Source organism: Scyliorhinus torazame, chromosome X, assembly GCF_047496885.1.
Source record: "Scyliorhinus torazame isolate Kashiwa2021f chromosome X, sScyTor2.1, whole genome shotgun sequence".
Taxonomy (NCBI): Eukaryota; Metazoa; Chordata; class Chondrichthyes; order Carcharhiniformes; family Scyliorhinidae; genus Scyliorhinus; species Scyliorhinus torazame.
Genome location: NC_092738.1, coordinates 17,352,134 through 17,378,800, shown reverse-complemented (window position 1 = coordinate 17,378,800; position 26,667 = coordinate 17,352,134). Strand labels below are relative to the sequence as shown.

General features: G+C 44.8%; 1 protein-coding gene across 11 annotated transcripts in view; it reads right to left on the bottom strand.

The window, feature by feature from the left end:
- Positions 1-26,667, bottom strand: part of LOC140405457 (sodium channel protein type 8 subunit alpha-like) — a 381,151-nt gene that overhangs the window by 83,017 nt on the left and 271,467 nt on the right. For all 11 annotated transcript variants that reach the window (XM_072493902.1, XM_072493907.1, XM_072493904.1 and 8 more), the window contains 4 exons: positions 14,081-14,319; positions 10,060-10,233; positions 7,141-7,497; positions 3,836-4,306 (listed from right to left, as the gene is read on the bottom strand). In XM_072493902.1, the coding sequence (XP_072350003.1) occupies positions 3,836-4,306; positions 7,141-7,497; positions 10,060-10,233; positions 14,081-14,319 (1,241 nt within the window). The remainder of the gene's footprint in view (positions 1-3,835; positions 4,307-7,140; positions 7,498-10,059; positions 10,234-14,080; positions 14,320-26,667) is intronic.

Below are 26,667 nucleotides of genomic sequence, written 5' to 3'. Positions count from 1 at the left end.
CAACTCATGAGTACAGCTCAGTCCTGCACCAGAACTGGTTCTACTGTCCAAAGAATCAGCTTGACCCTCGCCATACTCAGACTTCCCTGATCTGCCTCTGAATGCAGCAGCTAATCCGTGTCACTGGGCGTAACTCGGAGATGACCACCTATAAATTCCAGTTTACCCATTACAGGACTGGAATCCTATTCTTCCTAAACCTGACAGGTTCCAACAATAGCCTTTGGAACAAAGAACAAAGAAAAGTACAGCACAGGAACAGGCCCTTCGGCCCTCCAAGCCCGTGCCGACCATGCTGCCCGACTAAACTACAATCTTCTACACTTCCTGGATCCGTATCCCTCTATTCACATCCTATTCATGTATTTGTCAAGATGCCCCTTAAATGTCACTATCGTCCCTGCTTCCACCACCTCCTCCGGCAGCGAGTTCCAGGCACCCACTACCCTCTGTGTAAAAAACTTGCCTCGTACATCTCCTCTAAACCTTGCCCCTCGCACCTTAAACATATGCCCCCTAGTAACTGACCCCTCTACCCTGGGAAAAAGCCTCTGACTATCCACCCTGTCTATGCCCCTCATAATTTTGTAGACCTCTATCAGGTCGCCCCTCAACCTCCGTCGTTCCAGTGAGAACAAACATGGAACATAGAACGATACAGCGCAGTACAGGCCCTTCGGCCCACGATGTTGCACCAAAACAAAAAGCCATCTAACCTACACTATGCCATTATCATCCATATGCTTATCCAATAAACTTTTAAATGCCCTCAATGTTGGCGAGTTCAATACTGTTGCAGGTAGGGCATTCCACGGCCTCACCATTCTTTGCGTAAAGAACCTACCTCTGGCCTCTGTCTTATATCTATTACCCCTCAGTTTAAAGCTATGTCCCCTCGTGCTAGCCATTTCCATCCGTGGGAGAAGACTCTCACTGTCCACCCTATCTAACCCCCTGATCATTTTGTATGCCTCTATTAAGTCTCCTCTTAACCTTCTTCTCTCCAACGAAAACAACCTCAAGTCCATCAGCCTTTCCTCATAAGATTTTCCCTCCATACCAGGCAACATCCTGGTAAATCTCCTCTGCACCCGCTCCAAAGCTGCCACGTCCTTCCTATAATGCGGTGACCAGAACTGTACGCAATACTCCAAATGCGGCCGTACCAGAGTTTTGTACAGCTACAACATGACCTCATGACTCCGGAACTCAATCCCTCTACCAATAAAGGCCAACACTCCCTAGGCCTTCTTCACAACCCTATCAACCTGGGTGGCAACTTTCAGGGATCTATGTACATGGACACCTAGATCCCTCTGCTCATCCACACTTCCAAGAACTTTTCCATTAGCCAAATATTCCGCATTCCTGTTATTCCTTCCAAAGTGAATCACCTCACACTTCTCTACATTAAACTCCATTTGCCACTTCTCAGCCCAGCTCTGCAGCTTATCTATGTCCCTCTGTAACCTGCTACATCCTTCCGCACTGTTGACAACACCACCGACTTTAGTGTCGTCCACAAATTTACTCACCCACCCTTATGCGCCCTCCTCTAGGTCATTGATAAAAATGACAAACAGCAACGGCCCCAGAACAGGACCTTGTGGTACGCCACTTGTAACTGAACTCCATTCTGAACATTTCCCATCAACCACCACCCTCTGTCTCCTTTCAGCTAGCCAATTTCTGATCCACATCTCTAAATCACCCTCAATCCCCAGCCTCCGTATTTTCTGCAATAGCCTACTGTGGGGAACCTTGTTTATTCAACCACTCCTCATAGCTAATGCCCTCCATACCAGGCAACATTCTGGTAAATCTCTTCTGCACCCTCTCTAAAGCCTCCGCATCCTTCTAGTAGTGTGGCGACCAGAATTGAACACTATACTCCAAGTGTGGCCTAACTCAGGTTCTATACAGCTGCAACATGACTTGCCAATTCTTATACTCAATGCCCCAGCCAATGAAGGCAAGCATGCCGTATGCCTTCAGGAAGTTTCTCAGGAAGTTTAGGAGCAGGGAAGTTGTGGGGGGGCGGGGGGGGGGGGTTGGTGAACGGAAGAACTTTAGGCCTGACATGCCGCTGGTAAATAGTCGCACAAAAATGCTTTGCGCTTTTGTCTACAATTCCTATCTCCACGATTTTCACAGCGGAATGGGACTGTTTCTAATGGTTAGAACATAAGCTGCAATATCAGATGTACAAATTGCAGACTAGTCTGTCCAGTGTTTCAATGCAGTTGGTAGTTAAGACGGCAAATGAGAGATTGAGGATACAAAGGGTAGAATCATGTGCTCCCCCTCAACCGTAGCGTGTTTAATGGTACGGAGGCATTTAATCAGGTGGGAGGTTGGCAGGCGGAACCCCCCCCCCCCCAACCATCCCCCCCCCCCCCGCCTTCCCACCATCTCCCCCACCCCACCTTCCGACCATCATCACAAATAAAACCAGGGCAGGAGGTTCATGTGGACGACCTTCCTGCCCCACCACCAATTGGGGCCCTTAAGTGGCCAAGTGGCCAATTAATACCCACTCGAGGGCCTTATCCCACCAACGTTGGCATTCACCCAGCGATAGGCGGTGGGCTCACCATGTAGGGAGCATAACAAGCAAACCACAAGACCATAAGACGTAGGAGCAGAAGAAGGCCACTCGGCCCATCGAGTCTGCTCCGCCATTCAATGGGATCATGACTGATCTGATATGATAATATCTGATATGACAGGGGCTGTTTAGCACAGGGCTAAATCGCTGGCTTTGAAAGCAGACCAAGGCAGGCCAGCAGCACGGTTCAATTCCCGTAACAGCCTCCCCGAACAGGCGCTGGAATGTGGCGACTAGGGGCTTTTCACAGTAACTTCATTTGAAGCCTACTTGTGACAATAAGCGATTTTCATTTCATTTCATTTCATAATCTCCAACTCCACTTTCCCGCCTTATCCCCATAACCCTCGATTCCCTGACTGATTAAAAATCTGTCTCTCTCGGCCTTGAATATACTTAACGACCCAGCCTCTACAGCTCTCTGCGGTAATGAATTCCACAGCTTCACTCCCCTCTGAGAGAAGAAATTCCTCCTCATCTCTGTCTGAAATGGGCGACCCCTCACTCTGAGATTACAACCACTGGGCCTGGGGTCTTTCACAAGGGGAGGCCCTGAACTCTTTGCTTGCAGGCTCCTGAAGTGGGTGGGGCAGGGGTGTTGGTAATTGGGGTAGGAATCCCTCAGCACCTGATCAAGAGACGCAGTGCCAGCAAGTGGGGGGGTGGGGGTGGGCACCGAGAGCCCCCCCCACTTCCCTCGCTGCCAACCCTCCTCCTACTTCTCCCATTCCCCCACACGCCCCATCCTGCAGCTACCTTCCCTCTATCACACACCTGATCCTGAGCACCCCCCCCCCCCCCGCCCCGCCCCCAATCTGAAGCTTCAGGTGGGCATCGTACTGGCAAAAGCTACTGCTTCCCCAATGGTGTTATAAGAAGAGCTGTCAGCAGGCGGGATTTCCACCCATGGGGTTTTGCTTATCGGGTTTGGGGGGGGAGGTGTGAAAGAGGCCTATCACTGGCCAGTTAGGCGCCTGATTGGCACAAGATTCAGCAGGCCTTTCCAAAATGAGGCAACATGAACTGTGACCCCCCCCCCCCGTTGTCTCCACACAATTAGGCCCAAGGAGCCCGAACAGCATGGGATTGGTCAGCTTGGGGACATTCTGTCACTCTGAAGTCCATACTCTGGTTCATGTGGGTGAATTCATTAACGTTAACCAGGTTAGACTTGAAAGCAAAGAAAAAAAATGAGCACGGACTAGAGTCACGAACGTATCTTCTTACCTCTTTGCTTCCACCAACTTCGGATTCACTGCTGAAATCTTCAGTATTTAAGTTTTCAAAATCCGATTCCCCGACAGCGATTGGAACTCTGACAGTAAGATTTGGGTTGTGTATGAAGGAATTGTGGTCATCGTCAATGATGTATTTTTCCACGCTGCTCCCAATACCACTAGTGGTGCCATTGCCATTCTTTTGGTAATCCATTTCTCGGTTGATGTCAGCACCAGTATGGTTTCCGATGTAGTTGACCTTTTTGTCGATGAGCTCATCCAGGGGTTTGGCTTCATCCGCATCTTTGCTCTTGAAATGTTTCTGGACAAACTCATGCCCATAGGCCTTCATGGAGGCAATTCCTTTTTTCATCCTGATCACAGATAACTGAAGGTTGTTGATCTCCCCATCATCATCTGTCGCTGCGAGATTGTCAGCGCTGAAAGAGCTCAGCAACAAAGCCAAGAATAAATTCAGCACCTGGATTGAAACAAAGAAGAACGTGAGAGGGGACAGGAATGGCATGAGGGTTTCGCCTGAAGTTTGGAGCAAGTAAGATTCAGCCAATGTTTTGAGATTGCTTTGTTGGCAACATCCTCAATCTACACTTAAAATCACACGCAGTTGCCTGGAACTTAACGCAGCAAATTCAAACCTTTGTGAATGTAGTGCTCAAAGGACATTCTCGAGAATTCATTCGACGGTGCTGCACTAATATTCAGAGTCTAATTCCAAGACACGTGATACCTCAGCTGCATTGCGACCAGCAATGTAAAACTGCTTGTTTCTCAACATCTGATACCATTAGAAGAGAGATCAGTTTTTCAACTCATTGTCAAGGTTTCAAGGGAGATTTCGAACCATGGCACTGCCAACACACATTGGAAATGCGGAGTTGGCAATTGCATGCTCCAAGCACGAGGGTCTACCAATTTCTAGCTGAAGTTTACAATTTCCCGATAAGTGCGCCAAAATGGATTAGTATCCCCTACAGCCACCAACAGCTCCATGGATCACTGCACCCAGGAGGTAAAAAGCATTGCCGACATGACTGGAGACAAAGGGGTGAGTGGACAGGGTCTTTCAATTAGCTACATATTTCAGTCAGAGAATGAGACATCGCACAATCAGTCAAAATTAAGTCCAGTGTTTGGGCTTTGGAAATGCAACCCTGTACTAACGGACTAACTGGCTTGCCATAGACATGTGACTCTGCCACGACGCAAGCACTGCAGGCTGCCAGTTTGGCTGACGCGGAAGGAAACCATAGAATCCCGACAGTGCAGACGGAGGCCATTCGGCCCATTGGGCTTGCACCAACACTCTGAAAGACAATCCCACCCAGCCCCCACCCCCCGTAACCCTACCTAACCTGCACATCTTTGAACACTAAGGGGCAATTTAGCATGGCCAATCCACATAACCTGAAGTGAAATGAAAATCGCTTATTGTGTCATGTGAGAGTACCTTTACAAAATGGGTGCTTAAGAAATGTACCTTTAAGAAATGGGTGTTTATCAGTGATGTCAGAGTGTGGGTGGAGCTGGGCTGCCTGTCAGCTTTTTACCTTCGTTTTAGGCTGTTTGCTGCAGGGTGTGTTTTAGTTTTGTTTTCAGTGTTGGAGCTGAAGCCAGACAGAGCAGGTGCACTGTTGATCTCTCTGCCATCAAAAGATTATCTCTTGATCATTTGATGAATTCAGAATTATAAATGTTCTCAGTAGTGAATGTAAACCTAATGTGCTTCTGTTAAAAGGTGTTTCTTTTGACTTCTGGATGTTGTTTGGGAAGTTATTGGGGATTACTTAGCGTTGTATTCTTTGGGGGTTGTATTTGAATTGATGGTTGCTAAGATGTTCACTGTATGTTTCAAAAAGGTTAACTTGAGTTCATAGAATAAACATTGTTTTGCTTTAAAAAATACTTTTCCATTTCTGCTGTACCACACCTGTAGAGTGGGCCGTGTGCTCCCCTGACCACAATCTAGTAAAAGTTGTGGGTCAGGTGAACTCCATGATACACTTTGGGGTTCTCTAAACCCTGGCTCATAACAATTGTCACAAGTAGGCTTCAAATGAAGTTACTGTGAAAAGCCCCTAGTCGCCACATTCCGGTGCCTGTTCAGGGAGGCTGGTACGGGAATTGAACCATGCTGCTGGCATGCCTTGGTCTGCTTTCAAAGCCAGCGATATAGCCGTGTGCTAAACAACCCCTTATCTGCACATACCTCAGAAACCTGCACATCTTTGGACGCTAAATGTCAATTTGGTATGGCCAATCCACCTAACCCGGACATCTTTGGACACAAAGGGGCAATTTAGCATGGTCAATCCACCTAACCTGCACATCTTTGGACTGTGTAGGAAACTGGAGCACCCGGAGGAAACCCACGCAGACATTGGGAGAACGTGTAGTTCAATAACGACCGTCACAAAGACAAGACACTGATAAAGATTGCTGTCATCATGTACATGAAACACACATTACCTTGCTAAAAAAATAAACACCTGCGAGATTTGATCCTTTGATGTTATTTTTATTACATCTTGCTGCACTGTGTTCTCACTACCTTAACCTAAGTGCGGAAATGTTTATTTTAAACTCATTTATTCCGAGATTTGAGTTCCCGTAGACATAGATTTATGCAGTAAATATTGGGTGCGCCACAAATTACAGTACAGAAAATGAAATTGTTTGTTCTATTAGCTACGATAATTAATTTTCAATTCTAGCCTATCTCAGCTTAAAAACAGCATGTACTCTGAATGCAGTTTTGGGTATTTCTGGGCGGCATGGTAGCACAGTGGTTAGCATTGTTGCTTCGCAGTGTCAGGGTACCAGGTTCAATTTCCGGCTTGGGTCACAGTCGGTGCGGAGTCTGCATGTTCTCCCTGTGTGTGCATGGATTTCCTCCGGGTGCTCCGGTTTCCTCCCACAAGTCCCGAAAGACGTGCTATTGGGTGAATTGGACATTCTGAATTCTCCCTTTGTGTATCCAAACAGGCGCTGGAGTGTGGCGACTAGGGGCTTTTCACAGTAACTTCATTGCAGTGTTAATGTAAGCCTACTTGTGACAATAAAGATTATTGTTATTATTATTGAATTGGACATTCTGAATTCTCCCTCTGTGTACCCGAACAGGCGCTGGAGTGTGGCGACTAGAGGCTTTTCACAGTAACTTCATTGTGATGTTAATGTAAGGGGTGGCGGCAACCACTCCGTCTGCATTAAAACAATGGCGTGACATTTGCAGCGCCCTGCATAAAAGATGTTATTTGTTTCTGGCAAGCGTTCATGTCAAAATATGCTACTCACCACAAGATTTCCAATAACCATGACCATCATGAACACAATGAGACACATGGACTGGCCTGCCACTTCCATACAGTCCCACATCGTCTCAATCCATTCACCGCACAGCACGCGGAATACAATCAAGAAAGAGTGGAAGAAGTCATGCATGTGCCAACGGGGCAGTATGCAATCAGCATGGATCTTACAGACGCAATCCTTGTAGCTTTTCCCAAAGAGCTGCATGCCCACCACCGCAAAGATGAAGACGATGATTGCCAACACCAACGTCAGGTTTCCCAAGGCACCGACCGAGTTGCCGATAATCTTGATCAACATGTTGAGTGTTGGCCAGGACTTTGCCAATTTGAAAACTCTCAACTGTAAAACAAAGAGGAAAGTTGTTCAACAAAAATAGACAGTCTCCATCCCGCCACACCCGGAAACGGGTGCTGCGCCCTCCCCCACCGGCAGTGGGATTCTTCGTCCCGGCAGCCGGCCAATGGGGGTTTCCCATTGTGTGCGCCCCCACGCCGTCGGAAAATCCGCGGGGGTGAGTGCGCTGCCGGCGAAACGAAGAATCCCGCCAACGGAGAATCCAGGGCAGTGATTTCAATCATAAGTCATCAGAGGACACAGATAATCTTAAGTAAAGAAGAAAGTCTAATGATGACTATGAAACCATTGTCGATTGTTGTAAAAACCCATCTGGTTCACTAATGTCCTTTCGGGAAGGAAATCTGCCGTCCTTACCCGGTCTGGCCTACATGTGACTCCAGACCCACAGCATTGTGGGTGACTCTTAAATGCCCTCCGAAATGGCCGAGCGAGACACTCAGTTCAAGGGCAATTAGTGATGGACTCTAAATGTTGGCCAAGACAGCGACACCCACATCCCATAAATTAATTTTAAAAGATATAATCTGCGTTGATATATTTTTTCCATGCCCTGAGCATGTTCCAAAGAACTTTATTTTCATTTTTTGTACTTTTGTGGTCAAGTTATTTTGTAGGCCAGTACAGAAAGTGAGGTAAATTATTCCTCCAGGTTCCATTAATGAACCAAGTTAGCCAGTTGTTCCTCTGCTGTCAGCTTACTGAGGGTATCACTGAGCTTCCGTCACCAAATATGTTATCTTGGATTTGCCTCGACTCCAAAGAGCCGATACACCCATACATATAATGAGATTTGTAAAGTAAACTTTGCTTCAGTACAAGTATAAACCTCCTGAGGCTGCGTCCGAGTCTAATATATGCACAGCGTTTAATGATTGTCACACACTGTGAGTGAGAAATAGCTCCTGTTGAGACTGTAGTCACAGGTGTGACGCGATCGTTCCAATGTTGAGATGTGTTATCAAAACTATCAGTTGCCTTTTTTAACCCTGAAAGTTGTCATCTTGGTATCTTAATGATTTTTTTCTTAATAGACTTGTGTTTCTAGTTATTTTCATTATTTGTAAATTATGGACCCACCAAGAGATTGTATGGTACTAATACTCCATGTAGCCGACCATCAGTAGGCGCCAGTGACAACAACATAAATTAGCATTTAAATAGCACCTTTAACAAATAAAAAAATCCCAAGGCACTTCGCAAGGATATGACCAGATAGAAGCGGACATCAAGCCAGAAGGGGGAACATTAGGAGAGATCACTGAAATCTTGATCCAAATGATAAGAGCAGAAGCAACATTGCTCCTTTGATTAAGAACAGCTTCTTCATACTCTCTGCTTCTGCTTGCAGACTCCCTCTGCTGGTGCAATTCTGTCTGGGAACTCCAACTGAACAAAATATATGGAGGGTGGGGGGGTATAGATTTTCTGTCCCGTTTTGAGCAGGGGCAATGGCAGCAGGGGCGGAGAATCAAGGGGGAGTCCCAAAATGGCATTTACACTGGCGGGATTTTCCCGCTCGATTGCCCCCGTCGAGGCTTCAGTGACGTAATGGGGATCCCACCATGCAATAATGGGAAATCCATTAACGTACATTACCATACACTGAGCACGCCTCACATGCTGATCTTCAAAGGCTTTGCAGGTCCATTGCAAGCAATTTTCTGATCTTTGTTTGCAGTGACCCAAGTACCTCACACCATTGGAAAATCTGCCCTTAAATGGTTTTCTCACAAGGGTGGCTCATTGTTGAATGGTTGACTATATATGAACGAATTGCAATTTATTATAATATGCAGATTATATAATTTCACGTTTCTATGTCTCATTGCTAACATACACAGCAATCAGAGCCAAATCATTTTAGAAATTGAAATTGCGAATAATTTGAATGCTTGGAAAGTTCGTAATTTGGAGCAATTCAGATCACATTCAGCTTTGCCAAATCTTTCAATAAAGCAATATGCAGAGTTTGAAATGTTACCAGTTAGTAATTATTCAAGCACGTTTGCTATGCCAATTTATTTGTCTTGTCAGAATTTTATAGAGGTGGCTCAAATGAAGCCCCGCTGCTGGATTACCTCCCTAAACTTCTGATTATTTTACATATCCAAATATTCATGTAACCATTATCCAGTCACTACATCTTGAAGGAGAAATGATCAATTTGTATAATGTGACCAATCCTTCATTCACTGTGCCTTCCTGGAGAAATCCTCCTCCTTTTAAATCTGGAGTTGTTGCTGCAGTTTCAGTCGGGAGTTTTGTTTGCTGCAGATTGCAAACTCTGCTTAAATAGACTCTGTAGACTGTTTGCTGTTTTGCGTTGTTTAAATAGACTCTGTTTGCTGGGTAAACAGACAGCTTTTGCTGTAAAATAGACAACTTGCTGTGAGTTCTATCACTGGTCGACACTGTGGTGTCAAAAAACACTCAGAGCACTGAGGGAGGACTTTTGGAGGGTTCTCCCTGTACAGATCCCCACTGTGGAGATTGCAAGTGACTGTAAATCGGATGAAAGCATATAACCCAAGGCTTGATATTTACCAATCTGAAGGACCTGAGTACAGACAGTCCTTCAACATTTGCCAGGCCGAGTTCCATTAAACTAAGTGACACAATGAAGCCATCAAAGATGTTCCATCCTTCCTGGAAATAGTAGTAAGGGTCCATCGCAATCAGCTTCATCATCATTTCTGCTGTGAAGATCGCAGTGAACACCTGAAAGAAAGTGCGAAAAAAGGTTTGTATTGATCATAGAATCATAGAATTTACAGTGCAGAAGGAGGCCATTCGGCCCATCAAGTCTGCACCAGCCCTTGAAAAGAGCACCATACTTAAGCCCACGCCTTCACCCTATCCCTGTAACCGAGTAACCCCACCCAACTTGCCTGAAAACTCAGCAGCAATCTAGCACGGCCAATCCACCTATCTTTGGACTGTGGGAGGAAACCGGAGCACCCGGACGAAAACTACACAGACACGGGGAGAAAGGGCAAACTCCACACAGACAATGGCCCAAGCCGGGAATTGAACCCGGGACCCCGGAGCTGCGAAGCAACAGTGCTAACCACAGTGCTACCGTGCTGCCCCAGCGGCCGTGGCGGGATTTAACCCCCGTCCCCAGGGCCCCTGCATCACGAGTCCAGTAACATTACCGTTGCACCACAAGCAGGAACTCACCCAGGGCACACCGACAAAATTAAAGTCCTCCCTCCCATCGATTCAAGGATCTGAAGGTGAGAGTTTAGCAGTCTCGATGCAATTAAAAGTGCGCGCGTTCCCAAATTCTGCCCTGGTGTTGTGGAGTGTCGCATTGAGACGGCGAGTCCCAGGAGCAAATGGAAGAAACCGAAATTCGACGTAATGCAAAATGGCGACTGGGGTTTAAGGTGGGATTCTGATAATTCACAAGGAAAGTGATTTGACGAGGTGAAAATTGCCAACAATTTTAGGCAGGCACAAGGGATCTTTCATTTTTCCAGCTGTGGATTAGTCCCAGTCAAGTTCCTCCCAACACTTGCACTCAAAATGAATCATTTTATAGGCTGGGCATCAGCCTTGTTTGATTCATGGCAATAAAATGTCACATTTACAAACTTAAAACACCAGAATACCAGGAGTGTCAAACTCAAATATAGACACTCAACAGTACAAGGTACCCGAGGCGTCCAATTGAGTTTCAATGAGTGGGCTGTGGAACTGCACCTTGCTATTTGCAATACTGCTGAAAGATTGGAAGCACTGCATCAGAACAAACCCAGGCTTTGCCAGCATTATATAAGAACATATTGTATTTATAACACATCTCTGCATGAGTCGCCGTTGACAACAATGGGAGGGCGAGAGAACTGGAAAAATACATCTGTCTCCAAGCAGGATGCCTTCCGCATGTGATGGAATGCTCCAATGGTTGGGAGGCACAAGGCGATGCTGTTTTTTTGCCTTTCGCGTCAACTTCACAAATCCACACATTTACGCTACATTGTCCCCTCATCGCAGCAGCCAGTTGCAACAAGTTGCAACCAGATTTTCTCTGTACGTATACACTTCCTGAGTGTCATGCCTAGTTCTTTTGTAACATTTTTGCTGGCATTAAAAAATAAAGACTGCCACTTTTATAATAACGGCATTTTACGCAAGAAACGAGCTCGCAGTATAAAGGCCGAATTGTGGTGCAGTTGGCATTGAACCATTCACATAAAACCAAGTAATCAGGTTGAAAACATGCAAACATGTCATAAAAATAGACAAACAAGTTCAGCAGATAACAGGGAAGTGGTGGGCTGGAAATTAGAAGGCAGGGAAATATTTCATTAGAATTCTAAACCAATATACCATTCTGACATTACAAACACTGAAGGACATATGGGGCGCGATTCAACGAAATAGGAACAAAGTCCCCTAGCGAGCGTGTTTAGCCGCATGTTTCCCGGCGCTCGAGCGCTGAGAAACACATGGCTACACAACGCGACTCGCGTTGCGTAAGGGGCCAGAACGGGGAATGCGCGGCTGAGGCTGCACATCGCCCCATTTTTTACACTGAGGAGCTCTGCTCGCTGAGGCCCCTGAAGTGACCCCTGACCTCCCCCAAGGCCGAACGCACTATGGGAGGGCCCCAACCACAGCCGCTCCCCCTCCCCTGCACCCACGCAGGGCACCCATGGCCTGATTGCGCATTCGCAAAAAATGCCCACCTGACGTCCTGGTAGTGCCCATGCCAGCTGGCAGTGCCACCTGGGCACCCCGGCAGTGCCACCTGGGCACATTGGCAGGGCCAGATTGACACGCAGGTGGCACTGCCAGGGTGCCCAGGTGGCATCTGCACTGCCAGGGCACCACCCTACCCATAGGGCATGCAGCTAGGGGCCTCCGATTCCCTGGGAGACCCCCCACGAGTGCCGTTCCGCCTGATCCCTGTTTGTGGAGACCAGCACTGAACAGGACTCGCCCGAGGTCTCCGAGGCGAAGGGGATAAATCCCAAAGCCTCAGGTACCTCAGGAATCTGCACAGTAAAGTGAGGCGAGCTGTCTCTCTGCCCCCCCCCCCACTCCCCCGCAGCCCGATACAGAGCCCCACACCTTCCTATCTAGTCCAGTGTTCCTGGCCCCACCCCAGTCCAGACCCCCAACCCAATCCCAGCCTGGTACAATACCGACCATGCCCCACTCAGTCCAGTATCCACCCCCACACCCCAGCGCAGTACAGACTTCCACCCCTATCCCATCCTGGGAGAGACCCACTAAACCCCAGACCCATCCTGATGCAGATCCCCCAGCCCAGTACAGACTTCCACCCCTACCCCATCCCGATATAGACCCATCCTGATGCAGATCCCCCCCTCCCCCCTACCACCCCCAGCCCAGTACAGACTCCCACCCCCATCCTGCTTTCAACCCATCTCTCATCTCCTATTTTTTTCTTATTCAGCTTCTTGTCTTTGGTGTTATAGAGGATGCCGCACAGCTCAGAGTGGTCAAAGTGCTGCATGTCGGCACAGCCAAAGGTCTCCTGCACATCAACAGTGGGATTGGCCATAATACCTGCCTATCAACCTCCAATGACAGGCTCCCTTCCTCCCGCACTTACTGGCCCTCCAATCATAGATTCTGTCTCTGGAGCAGCAGCAAGGGAATCTATGATTGGAGGAGTTGGAGCAGTGAGCATAGGTGAGACAGGATCTGTGATTGGAGGAGCAGCTCTGTCTCGCCCACGCTCGCTGCTCCGCCAATCACTGCTCTGCAGACAGTTCGCACTCTCAGCAACTGGCAGTTGATGAGAGCAGGGGAGACAGGACAAAGTAGATTTTATTTTAAAACCTGTTGGAAGAACCATGAAGGTGGGAAGCAGCAGTTCCTGCTGCAGTATCTGTCAGTGAAACCCAAATGTTGTTGAAAAGTCCGTCTTTTCACCATTGGTTACAATTGTCAGAAAAGGCTCTTTTCTCTAGAAAAGATAAGGTTTGGGGGAGATGGGAGGGCTATATCTTTAACATTATGTAAGGGCGCTATCAAATGGACGTTAAAAAGATGCTTCCAATTGCGGAGGAAGCCAGGAGTCAAAAATATAAGACAGTAATGAATGCGATACGGATCGCAGGAGAAACAATTTTAGTGTCCAAAATTGCCCTTGGTGTTGGGTGGAGGTGTTGAGTTTGGGTAGGGTGCTCTTTCCAAGAGACAGTGCAGACTCAAAGGGCCGAATGGCCTCCTTCTGCACTGTAAATTCAATGATAATCTATGATTAATCTAGGACAAAGGTTCGGCACAACATGGTGAGCCGAAGGGCCTGTTCTGTGCTGTATTTTCTATGTTCTATGTTCTAAACCGCTTTAGCCAGTGTGGAACTCACTACCGCAGGGAGCGCTTGACGTGAAAAGCAGAGACTCATTGAAGGGGGAATATAACAATATGCTGAAGGGTGAGATCAGGTCGGTTTGGAGGAGTCTTGTGTGGAGCATAAACACCGGGACAGAGCAGTGGGGCTGAATGCTTTGTTTCTGAGCTCCATGTAATGCGACACTGCTGCACCACTGCTGTTAAAAGAGAAATAACGCATGAGCTTTACCAGGTTTCCCACTGCCAAAACGTCTTCAAAGGACTCTGTCATTGGGTAGTGCTCCATTGCCATGAAGAGAGTGTTGAGGACAATACAAATGGTGATGGCGAGGTCCACAAACGAATCAAAGACAAAGAGGTGCATGTACCCTTTCAGCTTCAGCCACATTGGGCAGCATTCCCAGATGAGAAACATATTAGCAAATTTATACCAGCAGGGCGGGCACTTCCTTTGAGACTCTTCAAGCTCTGAAATCACAAAAGTCAGAATTGAACATTGAATAGCCGCCATTGTCAACTATACAATGCTGTGCGCAGTGCATGTGTGTTAATTAACACCTTTGTGCATTTCCCCCACTCTGAATCTGAAGGTGGTGTGGGGGGTGGGGAGGGGGGTTACAGTTCTCTTAAGGGGTCCAAGTTGCCGTGGCAACATGTATTTTTGCATGGATAGTGATGATAGAGGCTCCAATGTTATTTCCATCACATGGCTGACGAGGAATCTCTCCCAGTCTTACTGCCTGCCAGGGGAGTTTGTTGGAAGGAACCTCTGAAGGGATAGTGGCAAAATTGGACTTGGGCAAGGGCACAGAACCAGCGGGCATGTTTGTGTTGCCCGTTATGGCACACTTGAGAGTGAGTTCTGTTGAAGCCAATGGAACTGAGTGCAAGGCAGAGTGTTTGTCAGGCGCTTTTAATGTGATCGTCTCCCTGCCCAGGTTCAACATAACTACATTCAATTCCTTGCTGGGGTTCATCCGACAGGCACCAGTGCCCTTCCCCTTTACGTGTGGGGGCTATTTAACTTACCACAGAGGGTGTCGCGGGGGAACTCAATATCTGATGTCCACACTTGTCCACTTCCAGCAGGGATTTGTGGAACAGCCAGCAGAAGTAGGCTCCGGCCTACGTTTAACCTCAGGTAACAGGAGCAGAAGCTGCTGCACTGGTTAGGCCAACAAACTCGATACGGACCAAGGAACTGAAGCTGGACTGTACAGCTTAATGACTCACTGTGCAAAGGTCTGTGCACCAAGTGGGAGGTGCCTGATTTCTATGCTGTTGAGTGAGGTGTCCCTATTTAGGGAACATCTGAATAACCATTCATTCAGGGCGAACCTTCATCTTCAATGAACAGCAAGCGTATTGCACTGGAGGCAATATGCGTTGGTAAAACCATATCTTATTTCCTCTGCACCATTTTTCACTTCAACTTCCACTTGTGGATATTTAATCCATGCTGAGATCCAGCTTTGCTTCCACTCCGTGACATCGACTCATTCTTTATGAGCGACTCTCGCTATGAGGGGCAGCAGGATATTTGGCCACGTTGGCGCAGCATTGTGGCAACAGTTGGTCCTGGACTCGCAGTGCCAACGGGCAAGATCTTCCAGTCCTGCCCTGACACCGAAACCTTCTGCCCGAGGTCAATGACGTTTCAACGATCTGTCAAATGTTCCCTCCCGGTTCCCGTGATGGGACACTTTCTGCCCTCTCAGGTAGATCGGAAAGATCCTGTGGTACTATTCAACAAAGATCTCCGCTAATGGGCAGCACGGTAGCACAGTGGTTAGCACAATTGCTTCACAGCTCCAGGGTCCCAGGTTCGATTCCCGGCTTGGGTCACTGTCTGTGCGGAGTCTGCACGTTCTCCCTGTGTCTGCGTGGGTTTCCTCCGGGTGCTCCGGTTTCCTCCCACAAGTCCCGAAAGACGTACTGTTAGGTGAATTGGACATTCTGAATTCTCCCTCTGTGACCTGAACAGGTGCCGGAATGTGGCGACTAGGGGATTTTCACAGTAACTTCATTGCAGTGTTAATGTAAGCCTACTTGTGACACTAATAAAGATTATTATTATTAATTCCTGCGGGCCTGATCAATATTTCTCCCTCAGTCAACACAAAAAAAAAAGATGTTTTGGTTATTATCATGTTGCTGTATGTTCTTTTATTCATGCATGGCATGTGGGCATTGCTGGCTGGGCCAACATTTATTGCCCTTGAACTGAGCAGACATTGCTGTAGGTCTGGAGTTGATTTCCTTCCCTAAAGGACATTAGTGAACCCGATGGGTTTTTACAACAATCGACAATGGTTTCATGGTCATCGTTAGACTTTTAATTCCAGGCATTCATTGAATTCAAATTTCACCATCTGCCGTGGTGGGATTCGAACCTGGATCCCTCGAGAATTACCCAGGGTCTCTGGATTACAAGTCCAGTGATAATACCGCTACACCACTGCCTCGCATTCTCTGCCGTGTTTCCTATTTTACGACAGTGACTACACTTCTGAGGTACTTCATTGACCTCACATCTGGTGGCCGTGAAAGTCTTACTTCATATGGCTTGATTCTACTGTGGGCAGGACACTGATTGCAACCACCAATGAACTCCATAGTGCATTCCTGGAGCACTGCAATTATGTGTACGCTGGTTAAATAAAGAGAGTGTTTGAAGGCCAGGACCTCAGATCCAGCACCAAGCTCATTATGTAAGAGCAGTAATGATACCCACCCTCCTATATGGCTCAGAGATGTGGACTGTGTACAACAGGCACCTCAAAACCCTGGAGAAGTACCACCATCGCTGCCTCCGCAAGATCCTGCAAATCCATTGGCAGGATAGTCGCACCAACGCCATGTTCTCACTCAGGCTAACACCCCCAGCATCGGAGAGTTGACCAAGCTGGATGGTCCACATCATGCACATGCCTGACATGAGAGTCCCAAAACAAGCACGGAGCTTTGACACAAGCGAGCTACAGGAGGGCAAAGGAAACGCGTCAAGGACACCCTCAAAGCCTCCTTGAAAACGTGTGACATTCCCACCGACACCTGGGAAACCCAAGACTGCCCGATGTGCAGGAAAAGCATCCGGGGAAGGAGGGACTGCCTCAGAGAGGAGTTAAATAAAACTGGAGTTCCAAATGGTGGGTGAAGCTACTATTAACAAACAACAATTTGCATTTATATAGCACCTTTCACAGAGTAAAGGTCCCAAGGCAATTTACAGGAAAAAAATATTGAATAAAATAGGTCACCTTGGACACATTAGGAAATTTTAAGGAGTGTTTTAAATAAGGGGAGAAAGTTAGAGAGGTTTAGGGAGGGTGTTTCAGAGCGTGGAGCCTAGAATTAAAGGAAACCTGTCCCAGCCCTTAGTTAGAGCACATTTAGAGTCGTGCGTGCAGTTCATCACCATATTATAAAAAGATATAGAGATACTGGAAAGCATTGACACAGATGATCCCAAAAATGTGCCGGGTTTGCATATCAGGAAAGGATGGACAAGCTGGGTCTTTACTCTCTCTCTCGAAAATGCAGCTGACCTCATAGAAGTTTTTAAAAATTCTGAAAGGTTTTGATGAAGTGGGTACAGAGAGAATGGGCGGAATTTAACGGAAACATTTCAAAGTTCATTTGTGGCGGGTTTTTCTGGGAGTTTCCTGCCGGCTCCCCAATCAAACGACATTTCGTCACATTTTGGCCTCTGGGGAGTTTCTCTCCGGTTTCGCCCACACTTGGGGCGTGATTTAACTAAGTGGGAACAAAGTCCCATAGCGAGCGGGTTTAGCCGCCTGTGAGAATGTGGAACTCACTCCCACAGGGATAGTGTAGATGGATTCAAGGGTAAACCACACAAGTATAAGAGGGAGAAGAGAATGGATGGTTATGATGGGGGATTTAGATGGGGAAAGATGGTGGGGAGGGAGACTCAGGTGGAGCATTAAAAACAGAATTGGCTGGATTGCCCGAATGGCCTGGTTCTGAGCTGTGTCTCTTATGTAATCCTACGTAAGCAGTATGGCCATCCATAGAACATAGAATATACAGCTCAGAAGCCTCGGCCCATCGAGTCTGCACCGACCCACTTTACACCCTATCCCTGTAACCCAATACACCCTCCTAACCTTTTTGGTCACTAAGGGCAATTTATCATGGTCAATCCATCTAACCTGCACGAATTTGGACTGTGGGAGGAAACCCACGCAGACACGGGGAGAATGTGCAGACTCCACACAGACAGTGACCCAGCGGGGAATCGAACCTGGGACCCTGGCGCTGTGAAGCCACAGTGCTAACCACCGTGCTACCATGCGGCACCATGGTGGGACAACCAAAATCGGGCATGCGCAAGAAGCCAGAATTGTAAGGACACACGGATCTCAAGAGGAGTGAAGGGCGAGAGGAAGTTACAGAAAAGTAAGGCTGTGGAGAGATTTGAAGAAAGGGCTGAGAATTTTAAATTGAAGCCAAGAATCAAAGAAACATGCAGCACAGAAGGAGGCCATTTGGCCCCACATTGCCTCCCCAGTCCCACCCCTCGACTCCTCGTTTTTCTGCCCGTGACTGGATCAGTTCCTCAACTTCCAATCCCTGTCCAACGCCCCGATTTTAAAATGATTCATGAAATCAGCTTCCGCCACCTTCTCGGGAACGGCTTTCCAGATCCTGACAGCTCTCTAACTGAGTAAATTTCTCCTCATCTTTGCTTCAGGTCTATGTTCAATGATTTGAATCCATTCTCTCTCGGACTCCACATGATTCTGCTCATCAGCTGGGGAAAGTTGTGCAAATTTTCCCTGATACCCAACAGCTAAATCAACCAGGCAGACGTTTCTGTCCTTTCATTCCACAGTGTATGTCTTTCCTGGTTACAAAGGTGTCCAATTAAATCACAATTATAATTGGTTCAAACAATGCCACATGATTAATATTGATGATTTAAAGTGTGGAAATGAATCCACCATCGATTCGCAGAGAATGTCCACTCAGGGTGGCAAGTTTCTGCCATGGGCCTTCATGTGATTGAACGATTCTTGACCCGCAGATCTTTGAACACATGGGGCGTTAACGTAAGGCAGTGGGGTCCAGAGCGCAGGATTTTCTTCCTGTTCTTTCGCCGCTTTACCTCATCATTGAGACGTTGCGGCTCGAACCGTGAAGCAGCTTGTTGGCGAAGTTGCTGCCATTTTGAATGATTGGTAGCAAGCTCGGCCAAGTCATTAATATCAATACTGTCGTGTTTCGCAGAGAATGTCTTTGAAGGTGTTTTCTTCGTCCTCCTCGGAATGTTGGCCTGACGCAAAACCAAATGAATCGGGCGGCGGCTCACAAGACCCACAGGAATGTGCATCTCTCATGCTGCCAGAACTAGGCGAGTGAAGCCACTTCTATTGCAGCCAGCCGAGGGAGAATGGGACGTTTGCCGTTGTTTGCAATTTGATCACGTAAAGCCAACGTTCACAGAAGGAAGTGACCTGCATTTATGTTGCACCTTCCCTGACCACGAGTCATCTCAAGGTGTTTTACAGCCAATGAAGTACTTTTTGAAGTGTAGTCACTGTCATAATGTAGGAAACGTGGCAGCCAATTTGCGCACAGCAAGATGCCACAAACAGCAATGTGATAATCACCAGATAATTATATTTTGGGAAGTTAACGGAGAAACTAATATTGGCTGAGACACTGCGGACAACCACCCCCCCTCCCCCGCCGTCCCCGTCCCCGTCCCCTCGTCCCCCTGTCCCCTCGTCCCCCTGTCCCCCACTGCTCTTCTTCGAACAGTGCCGTGGGAACTCTTACATCCACTCGTGAGGGCAGACAGGGCCTCGTTTTGACACTTGGAGAGCCAAACAGGAGAGCCAAACTTGATTGTTGTCCTCGAGTAAGACTTGAACCTGGAACCTTGAAAGACATTAGAGTGCGAACAACTGAGCCACATAGCTGACACATATTAGATGCTGAGACTGATATTTGCCGTAAAGTCTATAAGAGCAAGTATGACAAAGACTAAAGCAGTAATGATGAATGGCAGTTTGCATGCCGTAGCAATTTGACGTTTTCACCCAGAAACCAATAGGTTAATCCACTAATTGGCCAGCCATTGTCAAAAATGAAATAAGAATACTGGTCTGAACTGGTCTTGTATACTTTAAAATGGGACACCAGTAAAACAGAGAAATAAGATTACTGGTCTGAACTGGTCTTGTACACTTTAAAATGAACACCAGTAAAACAGAGAAATAAGAATACTGGTCTGAACTGGTCTTGTATACTTTTAAATGGAACACCAGTAAAACGGGGAAATAAGAATACTGGTCTGAACTGGTCTTGTATACTTTTAAATGGAACACCAGTAAAACGGGGAAATAAGAATACTGGTCTGAACTGGTCTTGTATACTTTAAAATGGGACACCAGTAACACAGGGAAATAAGAATACTGGTCTGAACTGGTCTTGTATACTTTAAAATGGGACACCAGTAAAACGGGGAAATAAGAATACTGGTCTGAACTGGTCTTGTACACTTTAAAATGAACACCAGTAAAACGGGGAAATAAGAATACTGGTCTGAACTGGTCTTGTATACTTTAAAATGGGACACCAGTAAACCGGGGAAATAAGAATACTGATCTGAACTGGTCTTGTATACTTTTAAATGGGACACCAGTAAAACAGAGAAATAAGAATACTGGTCTGAACTGGTCTTGTATACTTTAAAATGGGACACCAGTAAAACAGGGAAAGAAGAATACTGGTCTGAACTGGTCTTGTATACTTTAAAATGAACACCAGTAAAACAGGGAAATAAGAACACTGGTCTTGTATACTTTAAAATGGGACACCTGTAAAACAGGGAAATAAGAATACTGGTCTGAACTGGTCTTGTATACTTTAAAATGGGACACCGGTAAAACAGGGAAATAAGATTACTGGTCTGAACTGGTCTTGTATACTTTAAAATGGAACACCAGTAAAACGGGGAAATAAGAATACTGGTCTGAACTGGTCTTGTATACTTTAAAATGGGACACCAGTAAAACAGGGAAATAAGAATACTGGTGTGAACTCGTCCTGTATACTTTAAAATGGGACACCAGTAAAACAGGGAAATAAGAATACTGGTCTGAACTGGTCTTGTATACTTTAAAATGGGACACCAGTAAAACAGGGAAATAAGAATACTGGTCTGAACTGGTCTTGTATACTTTAAAATGGGACACCTGCAACACAGGGAAATAAGAATACTGGTCTGAACTGGTCTTGTATACTTTAAAATGGGACACCAGTAAAACGGGGAAATAAGAATACTGGTCTGAACTGGTCTTGTATACTTTAAAATGGGACACCAGTAAAACGGGGAAATAAGAATACTGGTCTGAACTGGTCTTGTATACTTTTAAATGGGACACCAGTAAAATGGGGAAATAAGGATACTGGTCTGAACTGGTCTGGTATACTTTAAAATGGGACACCAGTAAAACGGGGAAATAAGAATACTGGTCTGAACTGGTCTTGTATACTTTAAAATGGGACACCAGTAAAACGGGGAAATAAGAATACTGGTCTGAACTGGTCTTGTATACTTTAAAATGGGACACCAGTAAAACGGGAAAATAAGATTACTGGTCTTGTATACTTTAAAATGGGACACCAGTAAAATAGGGAAATAAGAATACTGGTCTGAACTGGTCTTGTATACTTTATAATAGGACACTAGTAAAATAGGGAAATAAGAATACTGGTCTGAACTGGTCTTGTATACTTTAAAATGGGACACCACTAAAACAGGGAAATAAGAATACTGGTCCGAACTGGTCTTGTATACTTTAAAATGGGACACCACTAAAACAGGGAAATAAGAATACTGGTCTGAACTGGTCTTGTATACTTTAAAATGGGACACCAGTAACACGGGGAAATAAGAATACTGGTCTGAACTGGTCTTGTATACTTTAAAATGGAACATCAGTAAAACAGGGAAATAAAAATACTGGTCTGAACTGGTCTTGTATACTTTAAAATGGAACATCAGTAAAACAGGGAAATAAGAATACTGGTCTGAACTGGTCTTGTATACTTTAAAATGGGACACCAGTAACACGGGGAAATAAGAATACTGGTCTGAACTGGTCTTGTACACTTTAAAATGAACACCAGTAAAACGGGGAAATAAGAATACTGGTCTGAACTGGTCTTGTATACTTTAAAATGGGACACCAGTAAAACGGGGAAATAAGAATACTGATCTGAACTGGTCTTGTATACTTTTAAATGGGACACCAGTAAAACAGAGAAATAAGAATACTGGTCTGAACTGGTCTTGTATACTTTAAAATGGGACACCAGTAAAACAGGGAAATAAGAATACTGGTCTGAACTGGTCTTGTATACTTTAAAATGAACACCAGTAAAACAGGGAAATAAGAACACTGGTCTTGTATACTTTAAAATGGGACACCTGTAAAACAGGGAAATAAGAATACTGGTCTGAACTGGTCTTGTATACTTTAAAATGGGACACCGGTAAAACAGGGAAATAAGATTACTGGTCTGAACTGGTCTTGTATACTTTAAAATGGGACACCAGTAAAACGGGGAAATAAGAATACTGGTCTGAACTGGTCTTGTATACTTTAAAATGGGACACCAGTAAAACAGGGAAATAAGAATACTGGTCTGAACTGGTCCTGTATACTTTAAAATGGGACACCAGTAAAACAGGGAAATAAGAATACTGGTCTGAACTGGTCTTGTATACTTTAAAATGGGACACCAGTAAAACAGGGAAATAAGAATACTGCTCTGAACTGGTCTTGTATACTTTAAAATGGGACACCAGCAACACAGGGAAATAAGAATACTGGTCTGAACTGGTCTTGTATACTTTAAAATGGGACACCAGTAAAACGGGGAAATAAGAATACTGGTCTGAACTGGTCTTGTATACTTTAAAATGGGACACCAGTAAAACGGGGAAATAAGAATACTGGTCTGAACTGGTCTTGTATACTTTTAAATGGGACACCAGTAAAATGGGGAAATAAGGATACTGGTCTGAACTGGTCTTGTATACTTTAAAATGGGACACCAGTAAAACGGGGAAATAAGAATACTGGTCTGAACTGGTCTTGTATACTTTAAAATGGGACACCAGTAAAACGGGGAAATAAGAATACTGGTCTGAACTGGTCTTGTATACTTTAAAATGGGACACCAGTAAAACGGGGAAATAAGAATACTGGTCTGAACTGGTCTTGTATACTTTAAAATGGGACACCAGTAAAACGGGGAAATAAGATTACTGGTCTTGTATACTTTAAAATGGGACACCAGTAAAATAGGGAAATAAGAATACTGGTCTGAACTGGTCTTGTATACTTTATAATAGGACACGAGTAAAATAGGGAAATAAGAATACTGGTCTGAACTGGTCTTGTATACTTTAAAATGGGACACCACTAAAACAGGGAAATAAGAATACTGGTCTGAACTGGTCTTGTATACTTTAAAATGGGACACCAGTAACACGGGGAAATAAGAATACTGGTCTGAACTGGTCTTGTATACTTTAAAATGAACACCAGTAAAACGGGGAAATAAGAATACTGGTCTGAACTGGTCTTGTATACTTTAAAATGGAACACCAGTAAAACAGGGAAATAAGAATACTGGTCTGAACTGGTCTTGTATACTTTAAAATGGAACATCAGTAAAACAGGGAAATAAAAATACTGGTCTGAACTGGTCTTGTATACTTTAAAATGGAACATCAGTAAAACAGGGAAATAAGAATACTGGTCTGAACTGGTCTTGTATACTTTAAAATGGGACACCAGTAAAACGGGGAAATAAGAATACTGGTCTGAACTGGTCTTGTATACTTTAAAATGGGACACCAGTAAAACGGGGAAATAAGAATACTGGTCTGAACTGGTCTTGTATACTTTAAAATGGGACACCAGTAAAACGGGGAAATAAGATTACTGGTCTTGTATACTTTAAAATGGGACACCAGTAAAATAGGGAAATAAGAATACTGGTCTGAACTGGTCTTGTATACTTTAAAATGGGACACCAGTAAAACGGGGAAATAAGATTACTGGTCTTGTATACTTTAAAATGGGACACCAGTAAAATAGGGAAATAAGAATACTGGTCTGAACTGGTCTTGTATACTTTAAAATGGGACACCAGTAAAACGGGGAAATAAGAATACTGGTCTGAACTGGTCTGGTATACTTTAAAATGGGACACCATTAAAACAGGGAAATAAAAATACTGGTCTGAACTGGCCTTGTATACTTTAAAATGGGACACCAGTAAAACAGGGAAATAAGAATACTGGTCTGAACTGGTCTTGTATACTTTAAAATGGGACACCAGTGAAACAGGGAAATAAGAATACTGGTCTGAACTGGTCTTGTATACTTTAAAATGGGACACCTGCAACACAGGGAAATAAGAATACTGGTCTGAACTGGTCTTGTATACTTTAAAATGAGACACCAGTAAAACAGGGAAATTAGAATACTGGTCCTGTATACTTTAAAATGGGACACCAGTAAAACGGGGAAATAAGAATACTGGTCTGAGCTGGTCTTGTATACTTTAAAATGGAACACTAGTAAAACAGGGAAATAAGAATACTGGTCTGAACCGGTCTTGTATACTTTAAAATGGGACACCAGTAAAACAGGGAAATAAGAATACTGGTCTGAACTGGTCTTGTATACTTTAAAATGAGACACCAGTAAAACAGGGAAATTAGAATACTGGTCCTGTATACTTTAAAATGGGACACCAGTAAAACGGGGAAATAAGAATACTGGTCTGAACTGGTCTTGTATACTTTAAAATGGGACACCAGTAAAACAGGGAAATAAGAATACTGGTCTGAACTGGTCTTGTATACTTTAAAATGAGACACCAGTAAAACAGGGAAATAAGAATACTGGTCTGAACTGGTCTGGTATACTTTAAAATGGGACACCAGTAAAACGGGGAAATAAGAATACTGGTCTGAACTGGTCTTGTATACTTTAAAATGGGACACCAGTAAAACAGGGAAATAAGAATACTGGTCTGAACTGGTCTGGTATACTTTAAAATGGGACACCAGTAAAACAGGGAAATAAGAATACTGCTCTGAACTGGTCTTGTATACTTTAAAATGGGACACCAGTAAAACAGGGAACTAAGAATACTGGTCTGAACTGGTCTGGTATACTTTAAAATGGGACACCAGTAAAACAGGGAAATAAGAATACTGCTCTGAACTGGGCTTGTATACTTTAAAATGGGACACCAGTAAAACGGGGAAATAAGAATACTGATCTGAACAAGTCTTGTATACTTTAAAATGGGACACCAGTAAAACGGGGAAATAAGAATACTGGTCTGAACTGGTCTTGTATACTTTAAAATGGAACACCAGTAAAACGGGGAAATAAGAATACTGGTCTGAACTGGTCTTGTATACTTTAAAATGAACACCAGTAAAACGGGGAAATAAGAATACTGGTCTGAACTGGTCTTGTATACTTTAAAATGGGACACCAGTAAAACAGGGAAATAAGAATACTGGTCTGAACTGGTCTTGTATACTTTAAAATGGGACACCAGTAAAACGGGGAAATAAGAATACTGGTCTGAACTGGTCTTGTATACTTTAAAATGGGACACCAGTAAATCGGGGAAATAAGAATACTGGTCTGAACTGGTCTTGTATACTTTAAAATGGGACACCAGTAAAACGGGGAAATAAGAATACTGGTCTGAACTGGTCTTGTATACTTTAAAATGGGACACCAGTAAAACAGGGAAATAAGAATACTGGTCTGAACTGGTCTTGTATACTTTAAAATGGGACACCAGTAAAACGGGGAAATAAGAATACTGGTCTGAACTGGTCTTGTATACTTTAAAATGGGACACCAGTAAATCGGGGAAATAAGAATACTGGTCTGAACTGGTCTTGTATACTTTAAAATGGGACACCAGTAAAACGGGGAAATAAGAATACTGGTCTGAACTGGTCTTGTATACTTTAAAATGGGACACCAGTAACACAGGGAAATAAGAATACTGGTCTGAACTGGTCTGGTATACTTTAAAATGGGACACCAGTAACACAGGGAAATAAGAATACTGGTCTGAACTGGTCTTGTATACTTTAAAATGGGACACCAGTAAAACAGGGAAATAAGAATACTGGTCTGAACTGGTCTTGTATACTTTAAAATGGGACACCAGTAAAACGGGGAAATAAGAATTCTGGTCTGAACTGGTCTTGTATACTTTAAAATGGGACACCAGTAAAACAGGGAAATAAGAATACTGGTCTGAACTGGTCTGGTATACTTTAAAATGGGACACCAGTAAAACAGGGAAATAAGAATACTGCTCTGAACTGGTCTTGTATACTTTAAAATGGGACACCAGTAAAACAGGGAAGGAAGAATACTGGTCTGAACTGGTCTGGTATACTTTAAAATGGGACACCAGTAAAACAGGGAAATAAGAATACTGCTCTGAACTGGTCTTGTATACTTTAAAATGGGACACCAGTAAAACGGGGAAATAAGAATACTGATCTGAACAAGTCTTGTATACTTTAAAATGGGACACCAGTAAAACGGGGAAATAAGAATACTGGTCTGAACTGGTCTTGTATACTTTAAAATGGAACACCAGTAAAACGGGGAAATAAGAATACTGGTCTGAACTGGTCTTGTATACTTTAAAATGGGACACCAGTAAAACGGGGAAATAAGAATACTGGTCTGAACTGGTCTTGTATACTTTAAAATG